This window comes from Alosa alosa, chromosome 22, assembly GCF_017589495.1.
Source record: "Alosa alosa isolate M-15738 ecotype Scorff River chromosome 22, AALO_Geno_1.1, whole genome shotgun sequence".
NCBI classification, from domain to species: Eukaryota; Metazoa; Chordata; class Actinopteri; order Clupeiformes; family Clupeidae; genus Alosa; species Alosa alosa.
Genome location: NC_063210.1, coordinates 24858038 through 24874246, shown reverse-complemented (window position 1 = coordinate 24874246; position 16209 = coordinate 24858038). Strand labels below are relative to the sequence as shown.

Below are 16209 nucleotides of genomic sequence, written 5' to 3'. Positions count from 1 at the left end.
CTAAGCATACACTGACGCAATGTTATGACAGGCACGTTGTTCTACTGTACACCTACCTTGTAGCGCTTTTGCGTTAAGGCTTGTGAAATAACTGGGGGACACTAATATGCAGGCCGCTGGAGAAGAGGAGGACTAGTGCATCTGACCACCAGAATAGAACAGGCAATAGAGCATCAGAGAGAGAATGGACAGTCAAGGTAGTTCCATCAGGGCAGTGATATGAGCTGGCTGTCCATATTAGTCCATGAGTAAAACACCAAACTCATGCCCAAGTAACAGGATTAAATGCACCTCATTCCAAAGCACACAGGGGCTATTTTAGAATGGGCCGAAAGATGATATGCACAAACCACTCACCCCACCCCAGACACACACACACACACACACAGAGTTACACACACACACACACACACTCTCTCTCTCTCACACACACACACACACACACTTACTCACACAAACTCACACATACACACACACACTCTCTCTCACACACACACACACACATCCACACAACCCCCACCCCCTCCGAACCCATCCCATCCCATCCCAAGTCAATCCTTACTCCTCCTCCCTGCTTCCTTACACTCTCTGGCGTGCGCTTCCCTGCCAAACCTGATGGTGTGGCTATAGTTAGTCGGCCAAGTGCCAGTATATAAGAGAGCGGAGGCCCCCTTCAGTATGTCAGTCACATCGGCTCGGCGAAGGCTTCTCCTCTCTCGACCAACCCCAAACTCCACATAACCTTGAGAGATGGTGAGTGTGTCTTACAATCCTTTGAATGATTTCCCACCTTCCTTCTGACTTGCAAAAACCAAGGGGACTAACTATCGAGCAGACAGGGACTTGGATATTAGAAACATGGACAGCAAAAAGAAAAAGAAAAGCATATCTCTATATAAATTTACATTCAGTAGCGAGAAGGAGACTAGACTGTGTGGAGAGACGTCTGCCATGGCCTTGGCAGGAGCTGGAGGATGATCAGTCGGCTGAGAAAATCTAGACGAAGCATCAGAGCACTGCACCTCCCCTGCTGGTCTCTCATACCAGAGCACTGCAGCTTCTAATGGGACTGTCCTGGTCTAAAATCCTGAGGCTTTAGCTAGCCCTGCTAGCGCCTCTTTGACAGTTGACTTGACAGCTTTCCTAGACATATCCTCGAGACAGAAGTTATTAGATAGATAGATAGATAGATAGATAGATAGATAGATACTTTATTGATCCCCAAGGGGAAATTCACGGCTGATCCATAGATATTTTATTGATCCCCAAGGGGAAATTCAAGGCTGATCCATAGATATCACTTGGTCAAGCCTATGAGCAAAACCACAGAAACATGTTCCAGTGCAGTGACGCTAACCTGTGGCTAGTGGCTATCCTTTTGTTATAGCAAAGATTCTAGAACAGAGCTCTGTTCTAGAATCTTTGTTATAGTAGCAAAATCAGCTGTTGATAGTTAATGCTGTCGTAGTTCATTGTACCTTGGATTCTGTGTACAGCACAATAGTTTTTTGTCAGTAGTTTATTCCACAATAGCTAGTACATTAGAGAGAAGCCTATTTGTTTTAATATTATCTAAAAAAATGCTTAAAACATTTCAACCATGGAAATATTATACTACTGACCTACTGACATGAAGTTGGAGATTTTCTGTTCTAGAATGTCATCATAAACTGTCACACACCATTCATGCTTTACTATTCGCACCTGACAGAAGGTACATGTCTGTGTCTATTCTGACTCTGTTCTTACCTGTGTATGTGTGTGTCTCTGCGTGTGTATGTGTGTGTCTCTGCGTGCGTGTGTGTGTGTGTTTGTGTGTGTGTGATCATTCTGATGCCCCCCACAGTCACCCAAGAAGGCCAAGAGAAGGCAGCAGGGCGGAGATGGCGGTTCCTCCAACGTGTTCTCCATGTTTGAGCAGAGCCAGATTCAGGAGTACAAGGAGGTGAGGTCCTCTCCAAACACTCGAAATAGCCGCACGGCGGCACAGCGAGGGTCAGCCGAGCATGGTGGCGTGTCTGGGGAGGAGAAAAAGTGCTAGTCTACAGTAACAGTAGCATTGAGCCAAACGCCAAGAACACCTCGTGATGCTTTTTTAGAGTTATCCTACTTCGGCTCTGGCTTTTCAAGATGCCAGTGATATAAATAAGCAGCTAAGGCTTGACTTCCCTTCCCACCCCATTAAGATCCCTCAAAAAATCACAAGGAAGACTTTTATTATGACACGAGCATCCTCGTCAAAGCTATCCACATCACAACTTCAACAGAATTAATCCACACACGGAGTGGATCTAGTCGGAGGGAGAGGATCCGCAAACCTTTTTTACTCCTAAGTTGTCGATGTCTTCCGTGGCTGCTGTGAGCCTCTGAGAGGGTGCTTGTCCTGCTTCCTTGTGATCCTCTGGGAATGTGATACCCTAACAGCTGCCACATACTGCTGGTGTCACACGGAGCGTTTAAGTTGCACTCCTGGGAATTTTTTTTTAAGGATGGTTCTGAAGCAGCGGACAGTAACTGTTCCTAGTCTGCTCAATGGAAAATGATGGACTTCTCAATTAAGGAATATTATTAGAAGGATATGGGCATACTCAGGGGTAACTCCAGAATCAGTTCGTTGTTGTCTTGTCAGTTCATGGCAGAATGTGAACTTCTAAATATTATTTTTTTTCTGTTGTGTACTTTTTTTGAACCTCTCTGAGGATAGCAGGCTGAAATGAAAAGAGGTGTTTTCTAAGAAATTCCGGCATTTAGCTTAACAAGAATCAGAGAAAGGTTAGTGTTAGGCTCTATGAGTAAGGAAGCACAATCTTATGCAACATTCCCTTTTTATATCCTGACTGCAAGGTACATACTTAGATGGGGTGTGGGTGGGGGTGGGTGGGGGTTGTGGGGGGGTGGTAGGGAGGGGGAGTTCTGGGGGGCCACTGGGGGTGCAAAATAGGGGGTCAGAAGGGTGCTGTAATCAATCCTCTCTCCTTAAAAGTCCTCCAAGGTCTTCCGAGACTATTTTAACACCTCACCAAGACAAGTCGGCAGCAGCTGTCCGCTGAGGCGGTGAGCCGGAGGTCAGGTTACAGCGGCTCCTCAGCTGGCAGAGATGTGCACGCTCAGGAGGGCAGGGCGCTGAGGAGAGCAGTGTCCGTCGACGCCGCACGTTAATAGATTAACTCCTGAGGAGAGCAGTGTCTATCAACGCTGCACGTTAATAAGTTAACTCCTGAGGAGAGCAGTGTCTATCAACGCTGCACGTTAATAAGTTAACTCCTGAGGAGAGCAGTGTCTATCAACGCCACACGTTAATAAGTTAACTCCCACAGCTGAGTTCGATGGTGCCGCAAGCACTATTGATTATAGCATACACTCAACCAGCAGCTCTCATCTTCATACCTCGCATCCCCCAGAGATAAATATCAGTGAGGACTGATAAAAGAGCTGAAATCCAGATCATTATCGTAAAGATCAACGGCATACAATCAATCTTATTCATTTTATTTTTATTCATCGATATTGACCAACCTTATTCACTCCAGTTGCACATTCAGTGAAGAGGTTAGTTGATTACCAGACTGATGGTTTGTGGGAATTACATTAACCAGGACTTTTTCTGTCCTCTCTCTTTCTTCCTGTTCTTTTCCTTTTTTTTCTTCTTCTTCTTCAGGCTTTCACAATCATTGACCAGAACAGGGATGGCATCATCAGCAAGGATGACTTGAGGGACGTGCTGGCCACCATGGGACAGCTGAACACAAAGAGTGAGGAGCTGGAGGCCATGATCAAGGAGGCTCCCGGCCCCATCAACTTCACCGTCTTCCTCACCATGTTCGGCGAGAAGCTGAAGGGTGAGAACAAGGACACATTTATTCATTTGCATCGATTCATTTGGCAGAAGCGTTTATCCAAGGCGACTTAGAATAACATTTAAGCTGCAGTGCAGAGGACACTACAGAATAGCTAGGAGCTACCACTGCATCTGTCAATTATTATATTTTGTACTGTATAATACTAGGACTAGAGGATAAGAGTGCCTACTAGAGGCTAGTACTTAAAGTGTGAGCACTATTATCCTCTAGTGGTGCAGAGAGGAATGTGTGCTGTTAAATAAAGACTATTTATCATATATTAATAATAATAATCTTTGTTTAACTGCACATGTTCCTCTCTACACCTCTCCTCTCATCTCCTCTCTGCACCCCTCCTCTGCCACCACTTTAGGGGTCTTTTAGTGTCTTTAATTGTTTTGATATCAACAACATGTATCCTTGAAGTCTCATGTTTCCTATTTTTGGTTGATTAATTGTTCTCTCTCTCTCTCTCTCTCTCTCTCTCCTTCCTCTGTCTCCCCCTTTTTCTCTTTCCATTTCTCTCTCTCTCTCTCTCTCTCCTTCCTCTGTGTCTCCCCCTTTTTCTCTTTCCATTTCTCTCTCTCTCTCTCTCTCTCCTTCCTCTGTGTCTCCCCCTTTTTCTCTTTCCATTTCTCTCTCTCCCCCTTTTTCTCTTTCCATTTCTCTCTCTCTCTCTCTCTCTCCTTCCTCTGTGTCTCCCCCTTTTTCTCTTTCCATTTCTCTCTCTCTCTCTCTCTCTCTCCTTCCTCTGTGTCTCCCCCTTTTTCTCTTTCCATTTCTCTCTCGCTCGTTCCCTCTCCCTCCGTAGGTGCTGACCCCGAGGACGTCATTGTGAGCGCTTTCAAGGTCCTGGACCCCGAGGGCACTGGCGCCATCAAGAAGGAATTGTGAGTGTCCTGATCCTGAGCACGCACACACACACACACACACACACACACACACACACATACCCATACTCACACACGCACAAATACACACACATATACTCACACACACACACACACACACACACACACACACACAAAAAAAAACTCTCACACACACACACACACACACTCAACAGGCATTTTTACATTGATTGCCGTTTGTAAGATTACAGATTATGGATATCACCTTTCGTTTGTGAGTGGGCATTGTGATTCCAATTTGACTGTTGATGTATATTTAGTGTGAATAAAATATATCAATTCAGTAGCCTCTGTCTTAGTGACCCAGCCTGTAAATTAGCCTAAATCAGTTGAAATCGTACATAGAAGATTTCAGAAACACGCTCTGACCTCTTATCTTTGCCCCTTAGCCTTGAGGAGCTCCTGACCACCCAGTGCGACAGGTTCACCCCTGAGGAGGTGAGTCTTCATGGATTATGTTCATGATTATGTTGATGTTGGTGATAACTTCACATAATGTTACATGATAAAGATGATGTGCATTTTAGAGGCAACAGAATTGTTCATTTAAGATTAATAGGGTATGACAAGACAGCTTTGTCATAATCAACAAAGTAAAACGGCAAAAACATTTGTTTAATTACACACTGATGCAATTCATATTTCAGTCAAATGTATTATCGATTTATTATGCCAGTTTGGATGTCATGTTGTATCTGAGGTGGTGACTGATTATCTTCCTCTTCCTCCTCCTGCTCAGATGAAGAACCTGTGGGCTGCTTTCCCCCCAGATGTGACTGGCAACGTAGACTACAAGAACATCTGCTACGTCATCACTCACGGAGAGGAGAAGGAAGAAGAGTAACTTTTTTACTCATCGCTCCATCTCTCGACTTCTCCCACTCTTGCCTCTCTTTTCCTCCTCTCTCTATCTTTCTTTCTCTTCTTTCCTACTCTCACCCTGCTCTCTCTCCCTCCTCGGCGTGCTCTAGTTCCTCTGCTTCGACTTCCTTCGGCCTCTCACTTGCGCCAACAAAGACTTGTCTCCTGAGCTGAGCTTTTTTTTTTCGAGTGAGAGGCTTTTTAGGTGCTGGGCTTATGAATGTGTGAGCTACCTTGGCGGACATGGGATTATTTTCAATAAAATAACCTTGAAACAAGAAAGCGACCTCGACCTCTCCTCTCTCTCTCTCTCTCCCTCTCTTTCTCTCTGTCCTCTTTCTGTCTTCCATCACTCTCTCTCTTCTCTACTCCCTCTCTTTCCTCTGTCTCTGTTGATCCTGTCCCAACAGTGCATGTGCCATACCTACACCATGTATGCATACAATCAAAGCAAAGCAGACCAGCAGCGCGGTGACAGAGAGAAGCCGTTATTTTCTTGGGTGCTATGGCGTCGTGCTCGTTCGCTTATTTGAAACAACTGAGCGCTCGGCCCTGGCTGGGGGACTGTTGGGCCAGGAGTACTGCGCTATGTGGAGCAGTACATCCCCTGTCTTTACTCTTCACGTGAAGGAGATCTAGTTAAAATGCAGGGGTGCCTTTTGTTCTAAAATAGAACCCTCACCCCTGTCTTTCAGTTGCTCTCATTCTCTCTCCTTGGAGACAGAGGAACTTTAGGGGTGTTAACTGGGAAGGGGAGACAGAGAAAAAGACTTTTAAAAAGGACAAACATTTTTGGAAGATCTTTATATAAGAGAGTGTTTATGATTGTGACGTAGAATGAGTAAGAAAGAGGTCATTAAAAAAACAAAAGAAGACATGTTTCTTTGTTTTGGCATCTTTTTTCTCCTTCTTATGATCCCGTCATCACAATCTTCCTCCCCCCATCCCATTCCATATCTATGTCCTTCTGCTGTCTATCCATTTCTCTGCTAGCGAAAAACATCTCTGTAACTAATAAACCATCAATGAATAAAAACACCAATTTTTTCGTAACCTTGTGTCTCCTTTGGTGTGACTTGGAATGGGATAGGAATACAAAGCAAAGCTTTAGGCACTGGATGACCATGCGTACAACAATATAAGAAAGAAAGAAAACATCTACTGTGGAAATGTAGGCTGCACACTGCCTAGATTGTCTTATGCATACATGTCAAATTGAGCACTGTTTAATTGGAAACAGGACACAGGAAAGATGCATTGCAAAGGGGGATGTGCCTTTCTTAGAGCATGTCTATCTTAGTTATATTACTGCATCTAAGGGCACTACAAATTCAAAGTATTCAAATATTTTTACAAATACAAGTGTTTTATAAACATTTCAATCATATTTGGATATCTTCAGCATCAAGTCATTCATTATAATAATATTATTAATAATAAACTCAGAAGAAGCAAAAAACAAAAAACAAATATTGAAATAAATCAATGATTTTATAATGATAATGAACAAAAATAAATATATCGTAAGGTGTTTAGGTTTCAAGAGGATAGGACATTTTGACTCATTTTGCTCGTGCAGGAGGTAGAAAAGTAGACCAAAACAGTAGATTGACGAAAAGAGGATATTATGTTGTAAAATGAAGGCAATACTAGATGATTTCTGTTTGATTTACAAGCACCATCTACAGGATTTTCATCGAAAGTATACATATAATAAGAAAGTATACATATAATAAATAAATATAGTATACATATCGAAAGCATACATATAAACACAATGATCATGAAATCAATTGTGAGTTTGATTGTTTTCACAAAACGAACAAAACGAGTGAATTATAAATAGTAGCTTATAAACTCAAAACAACTTTGGCATATGCTATTCAAAATGATAGGCTGTAGCCTATGTTCTTAGATTAAAAGGGTTCACTCCAAATTGTTGTCTAGATGTAGGTGGTCATAAAAGAAATTGGCATCACTGTGATAGCCTATTGTCTCCCATAAGTCTCATAGTTCTGCCAAAGTGTTTGTGAAATATAATTATCTAAAATGCAATGGTTTTCCATTTTTCATCTAATATTTAATCTGTGTACCACAGTTGATTTGACATTAATAAACAATCATCGACACATGAAGCAGTTTTAATTATTAGTAGCCTACACAGGCTACAGAATTACACAATTACAGAATAGATGAAAACACATAACTACAACAATACTGGTTCTTGCACCCCGCATGCTCTGTTCTGTCACTGGCAAGTGTGTGTGTGTGTGTGTGTGTGTGTGTGTGTGTGTCTGTATACAGGTGATGTATGACTGCTGATTTATTTATTTATTTGTTTATTAATTATTCTTAACATTGCATACATTTTATACATTGTACTTGCACTTATTAATTTTTAAATCTTAATGGATGGGTTTTGCCCCTAATAATAATGATAAAGTTATCTGAACTGAAGTTGTACAACATTTTGCCTGGGGCCCATAATGTACCTTGAAACTTCTACCGAGTGCCCGCCCACGTTCTTTGTCCTATTTTTGCAAAACTAACCACACCCCACTGCACAGCAAACATTTTGCAAACAGCTTTACAGACAGTTTTCAACGGCACACTTCTACCCTTTGACGTCTATTCACACTATTTTGCTATTATAAACCAAAAGAGATAAATTCAGAATGCTTTGAAGGACATGAAGATCAGTCCCATTAGGGGAGCATAGGCTAAGCCTTATTACTGTAATAGACCCTTTCAAGAGAATTCCATTATCAGCATCATAGTTGGCCCCACAAGGCTTCCGTTTTAACATTCCATATGTTAGCTTAATGCAGAGGAAGTAGATTGGGAACAAAATAGAACGTTCAAGCATTGTTTTTGTTTTTATTGTTGAAAGGGTCTATTAAGGTTTTGCTTGTGACGTTTTCATCACGTGATTCTTTGTTTACATCGCCTCCTGGTAGGCAAGGAACGCATTGAACCTTCGTTGCCTACCGTTGTCCCTCGGTCACTCATCAGTATTTTTTACGTGCCAACATGTCAGACATCGACGTTAATGATGACGGAACGTTAACCCGTTTAACATTTGATAGCCTGTCACGGGAACGTTATTTTGCTAAAATTGCCTTAATTGGGGGTGTTGATCCGTACACCACACCAATTGATGGTGTGGTGGCTTTAACAGCGGCAGTCAGATACCCAAATGTGGAGTACCACGATGTGTATCATTATTTAGTGAACACGCCCTCCCCATACACAGGAGCAGACTTGAAAGCATACAAATCCCTTGACGCGTTTAATTTCGTGATCAATGGATGGGTGAGAAATATACTCGTCCAAGAAACACCTGATGACATATTCGCCACAACAGCATCGGTAAGTAGCCAACCTACCATTATGCTAGTTATTGTTTCACTTAACCGTCACTTGCTCAGTGGGTTTGCTGTTTTGTTCTTTTAGTAAGGACTGTGCAGTCTAACTTGTCTAGGCCTGGTCAACACACATAGATCTGTAGGCTAATCGGTTGTGTATCTCGGTAGGGAGAACCGGTATTATACAATTGTAACAACCTTAGGCTACAAATGTAACAGTAACGTTAGGCCTATTTTATTCTCAAGATATGGTGTAGCTATGGAAACGTAATTAGTATATATATATATATATATATATATATATTCCATTCAGTCTTTGGATAAGGAGCCTTTGAAAGCGTGGCTGGCAGCGAAAACGGATGGCACTATTGTTACAGCCCACTGCACGTGTAAAGCTGGACTAAGCGAAGCATGCTCACATACTGCAGCTGTCGCTTTTGCCCTGTATGTTTATGCGAAGTCCAAGCAGGATGTCGGTGTCACTCAGTTGCCTTGTTCATGGTTGGGGAACACATCTACAAAGGAAAGTCCGGCCCAGTATGCTACCCTGGCCGATATTGATTTTACTCCCCCTGCAAAGAGGTTGACATCTGTCCTTCATGTGCAGCAAGGTCCAACCAGACAGGCACCATTTCAGAGAAACAGAAATTTTAGCACCAAGTCAGATTGAGAAAGCAGAATTCTACAGAAGACTACATTCATCCAACCCAACTGCTGCACTTCTCTCCATTCTTCCTACATACTGTGAGGCATTCATACTCAAATTACACTCTATCCCAAAGCCACTCTCGTCACTATACAATGCAGAGAATCTGCAGAAAGACTACAATCAACTCCTGGAAGAGAGTAACAAGATTCTTTGTGGAGATCTGCTGAATATCACTGAAGAACAGGTAGCTTATTTTAATATTTTAATATTTAACATTTTCCAGTTGTAACTGTTATTGTATGTACTTTAATGAAGACATACAGTGGGTCCCATTTAGCAGTGGCCACTTCATTCATGCTTTCTGTGATTCACGCAGCTGCGTGAAATGTATTACAACCTATAACGTACAACATATTGCAACTTATAATGTATTACAACTTATAACGTACAACTTACAACGTATTACTTGAGGTTGTTTGGGTCATTGCAGCTTCACTGAGGAAATATAAATAAGAGACGCGTGAAACCGGACAAGTGTACCCACTGTATGAAAATTAAATCATGTATGTTTCAGGTAAACATCATCATAGACAGCACCAAAGATCAGTACAAGTCAAAGGTGTGGTTTGGCCAGAGATGTGGGAGAGTCACAGCATCTGTCTGTAAAGCTATTGTCAAGTCTGATGTGTATAACCCACCAAAATCACTGATCAAGTCCATCTGTTACCCTGGGAACACTAATTTTTCAACTTAAGAAACTAGGCAAAATGTCTTCAGTATATTGTGGAAACTTATTTATTAAGGTTACTTATGTACATTATGATTGGTTCACAGTTATACATAGCAAAGAACACATTCATAATTAAGAATGATTTAATTTGCTTTCCACAGGTGGGGAAAGGAGAATGAATCAGTTGCTCGGCAGGTCTACAGTCAGCTTTATGCTGGTAACCACGAAGACTTCACCGTCACAGAGACTGGGTTGCACATCAGCACGACTCACCCATTCATTGGTGCCAGTCCAGAAGGTTTGATAGCATGTGGAGGCCACGGAGAAGGTGTCCTGGAAATAAAGTGCCCTATTACAGCCAAGTGTAGCAGGCTTAGAGATCTTGTACAAAAGTCTGATTTCTGTTTGACAGAGACAGACAGGATAGTACACCTTAAGAGAGACCACACATATCAAGTAGTATCAGTTGATGGTCACACAACGGTCATATGCCGACTTTTGGACCCCACAAGAATTCTACACTGAAAGAATAATGCCTGATCTCCAATTGCACTCCACCATCATTGAGAAAGCTAAAATATTCTTCCAAAGCTGCATTCTTCCAGAGATTCTAGGCAAATGGTTCACTCGTGCTGCACCTACTGATACAAAACTCCCCAAAGCGTCAAGCTATTGACCGATTTAAAGTTAGTAAATGATGGAGCTGCGTGCGCAACCTGGCAACAGAACACTCCGACAATGTAAATAACTGTAAAACAAAAAATGGCGAATTACTGTCAACAACTCTCCGCTTTAGACCAACAAAGATACGCTGCAAAGTTGACTTTGGTAAATGGTAAAGTGCTTCCGGATCCTTACAGGATTAACAATTGGGTACAGGACCCCAGCAGGTGGCCTAATATTCAATGGCTCGATATATATAATTATGTTATCGAAACGCCGAGCGTATATACCAAAGAGAAACTGCTAGCATATAAATCGTTAGAGGCGTATCAGTATGTTTTATCTGGACACGTCCAGGAAATTTTGTATCACGATTTTGATGAAACAGACTTCTGTGTGGTACGGGCAGAAGTCCTGCCAAGTCAGAGGCAAAGTGGCAAAGACATGTATGATGCCTGGGCCATCGTCCATAAATCTGACAACTGGATATTGACAGCTAATTGTACCTGCATAGCTGGGTAAGGAAGTAGCCTAAGAAAACCATACACAAAACGGCTCAAAAAAGTAAACCATAAACCCCTCAATTATGTAGTGAATTAGAACCACTGGAAATGTGAATAAATAGAAAGTTGATCGTCTAAATAACTTAATAAATTAGTTAGCTGAACACTAATGCTTTGCCATAGCGATGTTGCTAAACAAGCGAACTTAGTTAAACAGGTTTTCACAGATCATTACATCGTCATTTCTTTATAATTTAATTAACTTTCACAGGCTAGGTTCCTGTTGTAGTCATGCAACTGCGGTCATGTTCAAAATTGAAATTGCTGCAAGAGTGGGCACGACAGAAACATCAGTGACATCTGGACCTTGTCTCTGGAGAGACTGCAGGAAAGAAGTGAAACAGACAGAAGTTAATAGCTCTACTAATTATATGTTATACTAATATTATACTATGTTATTAGTTAATTATACTATGTTATACTAATAGACAGAAGGCTGGGGCAACTATTAAGCACCCGAAAATCACAAAAGGCATTTAGTGCTATAGGCAAATAGGCTAGCTTAAAATATGTTGTTCCTGTTTGCATTGCCACCTGTTGCAAAATCGCCTATTCGTGTCTTCTGCAGGCACATGTCCACAGGAAAACAACCCCCCCCCCTTAAATCAGATTTTTAAATCATGTTGTCTTAAGAGCCCATATCACGGCGGGATCATATTAACCTAGCATAGGCACCCACAGGCAACCAACACATCTGACATAGCATTAGCCGCAGTCACACGTTGGATGAAGCAAGCTGCTCGGCGGCAGCGGAAAAAACTGTAGCCTACCTGTTACTTTAAGTTGGTGCGCCTCCCTCTCTCAGTGGTATTCCACTGACTATTTTTCACAAGTTTCCACTAACTCTGGTGATATCGCATATAGTAAGATATTACTACCAGGCAGATTAGCTTTTCGCTACTTCAGCACATCCGCCAGCTTCTCACGACTTTGAGAGTTCACTGTCGCGTCCTTCGACGTCACGATCTTCAAATTTGGTGCTCTCAACCAATTAGCTTTGTTTTGATAAAAAATTATGTTATTGCACTCTAGTGGCCATTAACCGCAATTAGGCTAATGTCAATAAATGCGAACAGAAAGATACTGATTGACAAACAGGCCTATTCAACATATTCAGAGAATATTGGCAATAGTCTTTGCAATCTTGTGTGCTACCTGTAATAGCTCTCTTCCTGTGGAGAGTGTCTAGGACAGGCAAATGGGTGACCAACAGGGGAAAGCAATTGTACTATAGTTATTCTTTGCAACATGCCCCTTGATAAAATAAATCTATGGCTATGTTCTACTCTTTAGTACTAACAGATGACAACATTGAGGAGCTCCGTGGAATTGCTCCACATGCTGCAGTATTAACAAGCCTGGAGAATAGTGAGACAGACACAGCATCATCTGGCAGTGACACAGAGGAGGAACTGGGTTTGCCAGATCCATTGACAGCACTAAATGACACAACGCTGAGTGAGCTTTGCCCACAGGAAATTAAGAGTAAAAGTGAAGAGGTTTTTAAAAAATTACAATCAAATCTGCAGCCCATCCAATATCAAAAGTTAGAATTAATAACTCATCAACAGTTACAATCCAAAGTGTGGTACACATACAGAGCAGGTCGCATCATAAGTACAAAATTCTATCCTGTGTGTACCTCTGACAAACTAAGGGGGGGGCGGTGGTAGTGTAGTGGTTAAGGAGCTGGGCTAGCGTGCAGTAGCCTGAAAGTTGTCGGTTCAATTCCCAGCTTCCACCGTTGTGCCCTTGAGCAAGGCACTTAACCCCAAGTTGCTACGGGGACAATGTGATCCCTTGTAATATAGCTGACATATGTAAGTCACTTTGGTCAAGAAGTGTCTGCAAAATGTAATGTAATGTAATGTAATGTAAAAGCGAAGAATGCCTCAAGGACATTATGCATTATAGCAATGCATCACTTGAGGTTCCATCTGTGCGTTGGGGAAGAAACATGGAGGCTGTTGCAAGACAGTGCTATGCCATGTATGCTGCAAAAAGCCATCAAAACTTTAGTGTCACCTGCTCTGGATTAGTCGTGCCCCCGCGAAAAGCCACATCTTGGTTCATCCCCAGATGGAATCATAAATTGTTCCTGTTGTGGCAAAGGAGTCAAATGCCCCTATAAGTACAAAGATGTGGTTCTACGGCAGACAAACAGTTTTGTCTAGACCAAACACAAACATTGAAACAAACACACCCCTACTACTAGGTTCAATTTCAGATGTATGTATGCAATGTTTCTCACTGTGATTTTGTTGTATGGACAAAGCAAGACCTTGTTGTCAAGCGCATCCTGAGAAATCAGGACTTTTTACAAGAGAGAATGCCAAAGGTTCGTGACACCTTTATCTCAGTTGTTCTCCCTGAGCTCCTGACCAGAACATTTGATCCATCTATGCAACCTGCAAAGTGTTGCAAAAAGTGTGGAAGAGTAGAATGTGGCCGAATAATTGAGTGCAGTAGGTGTCATTATCCATTTCACTATGAATGTGTAGGCATCAAAAGGAAAACCCAGGGCTGGGTCTTCATAGAATGCAAATTGTAAACATAAAAATTATTACATTTTCTCACCATCATCTTTAAAGTGAAATTGTAGTCAAATGTTAAATAAAAACACATCATCAATACTGTGCAATTGAAATTTATTGTTTATAAATTGTTAATTTACAATTGTATTAGTATATGAATCAAATGAACCATAACCAATCATAAACCATAGCCTTAATCATGTATATGAATAAAATTAACCATAACCAATCATAAACCATAGCCTTAATCATGTTTTTACTGCACAACACTGTTGCAGAGGTTTGTAAGGGCAGCACAAACTACACCAATGTCATCTAGCATGTCTACCTGTGACACGGGAATGACAGTCTGCAATATTTTAAATGTTTTCCAATGGCCACTCACACGCTCCACATGTATACGTACCCGTGAAAGTTGTCTGGACCTATCTACTTCATGGGCTCCAAGTTGTTTTTTACCTTTTGTGAAAGAGGGTATTCGCAATGTTACGCCTAATGCTGCCAAATCATCTCTGATTAAGAATCCCCTGTCAGCCAGAATGTCATCGTACTCAAAAAGCCAGACTCCTTGGTTATATGTTTGTCAGAGACCCGACCACCCCAACCCCCAGAAATAAAAGTTATTGCCCCAGCAGGAGAAATTCCAATTAGATATTTTATAGTGTTGTTGTATGTTTATAATTTGACCATGTTTGTGCCCTTGCTGTTAAATTTGTAGGTCTGTCAATGAAAATTTCAGTGCAATCAATAATGCAATTTTTGAACGATTTTGGTAGACTCTTGAGTACCGCTCCCTTACTTGGCCATTTTATGAGGGGTTTCAGTACAATTGCCATGGTTGGTATCCACGTGCGACAGATTTTGGATATAGTGCTGTTAGAGACATTGAATTTATAAGCCAGGTATTTATTGCTAAAGCCAATTTTTAATTTCATAAGTACTACCAATAAATGATCTTGGAAACTAATTTTGTTACAAACCACATCAACAGTGCCAGATAACTTTTGTATGAGCCAATCAAAGACTATGGTCTGAAGACCATATATAAACTGAGCAATGTCACTTTTGATAGTGCTATAGCAAAACCGTGAGACTTTGAGATCTTCTTTGAGCCTCTCGTTTTCAGCTGTCAGTCTTATAACATCCCGATGGAGACTGGCACATTCCTCCTGTAGCCGGTCATGGCTCACACGCAGCGCATTGTACTCAGCAATGGGGACCACATCCTCTTCTTCTGTTTCACAACAACAACAACAAATATCAGAACAACTTGTCACTCAGAGATTAACAGTTGAGGAGCTGTAATATTTTAGCTTGTTGTGTCTGTAGTGATACCTACCAGTAGCACTTGGCAGCTGTTCTTCTGAGATGGAGGTGTCTGTTGGAATAGTAGAACTAAATAGGCCTCTCTCATCCCTCCTCCTCTTACGATTGAACCTTCAGTGAGAGAAATTTAAGTCATTGTCAAAGTTTCACTTATAGTAGCTGTTCATTCAAAGTAACACTACTGTTTGCCCATACGTAGTGGAGTTAATAATTCCACTTGCCATTAAAAGGTAAAGGTTCATTCTCTGTAACACGAGCGCCATCTATTGGTACTATTTTGCAAACTTTAGGTCAAGTTATTACACACCATCACCAGTCTGCAGTAGCCTGTTTCGTGGTAAGTCATAACATAAGCACCACACTGTTATAGCTAGGTAAAGGTGTTCATTGTGATAATATGTTGGTATGCAAGCAGTATATCCACACGGGAGGTCTCTCATTTTTATATTAGAGACCATTTTTGTTTTGTTTTAGCTTAAATGAAAAAGTCCACCACGTTGTGCTATCTTGCTAATCTGGTTGGAGCCTAGCTCGATAACCTAACATTTACGTTATAACTTGGGAACAGTGAACTGAATCGTTTTTGTTTTCATTTAGCTAACTGAAGCTTTTTATAGCAAAGAACGTGATTGTGAAACACTATTCTGCTATTTATCAGAATAAACGGCTGTGATAGCCAAAGAAAACGTGACAGCTTCGTCTGTAACACAACAATGCAAGAGAGAGTATGTCGTGGAAAAAATCACTAACTTTTAACTCTAACTTAGC

General features: G+C 41.5%; 2 protein-coding genes across 2 annotated transcripts; one reads left to right on the top strand and one right to left on the bottom strand.

Annotated features, from left to right (window-relative positions):
• The first annotated feature begins 600 nt into the window (after nt 1-600).
• On the top strand, nt 601-6664 carry LOC125287763 (myosin regulatory light chain 2, skeletal muscle). The gene is made up of 6 exons (XM_048233786.1): nt 601-753; nt 1847-1945; nt 3659-3839; nt 4651-4729; nt 5140-5188; nt 5490-6664. The coding sequence occupies exons 1-6, from the start codon at nt 751-753 to the stop codon at nt 5592-5594; spliced, it is 516 nt and encodes a 171-aa protein (XP_048089743.1). The 5' UTR covers nt 601-750; the 3' UTR covers nt 5595-6664.
• A 7548-nt stretch (nt 6665-14212) lies between these two features.
• Nucleotides 14213-15552, bottom strand: LOC125287762 (the record flags this gene model as incomplete). The annotated part of the gene is given in 2 exon segments (XM_048233785.1): nt 14213-15349; nt 15455-15552. Coding segments are annotated over 2 exon segments (676 nt in total), but the record flags the coding sequence as incomplete, so codon positions are not given.
• Between the last annotated feature and the right edge of the window lie 657 nt (nt 15553-16209).

Excerpts from the sequence above, each read along its gene's own strand:
- LOC125287763 (XM_048233786.1), top strand. Across the intron at positions 1,946-3,658 it reads AGATTCAGGAGTACAAGGAG|GCTTTCACAATCATTGACCA; the intron begins GTGAGGTCCTCT and ends CTTCTTCTTCAG. Across the intron at positions 3,840-4,650 it reads GTTCGGCGAGAAGCTGAAGG|GTGCTGACCCCGAGGACGTC; the intron begins GTGAGAACAAGG and ends CTCCCTCCGTAG.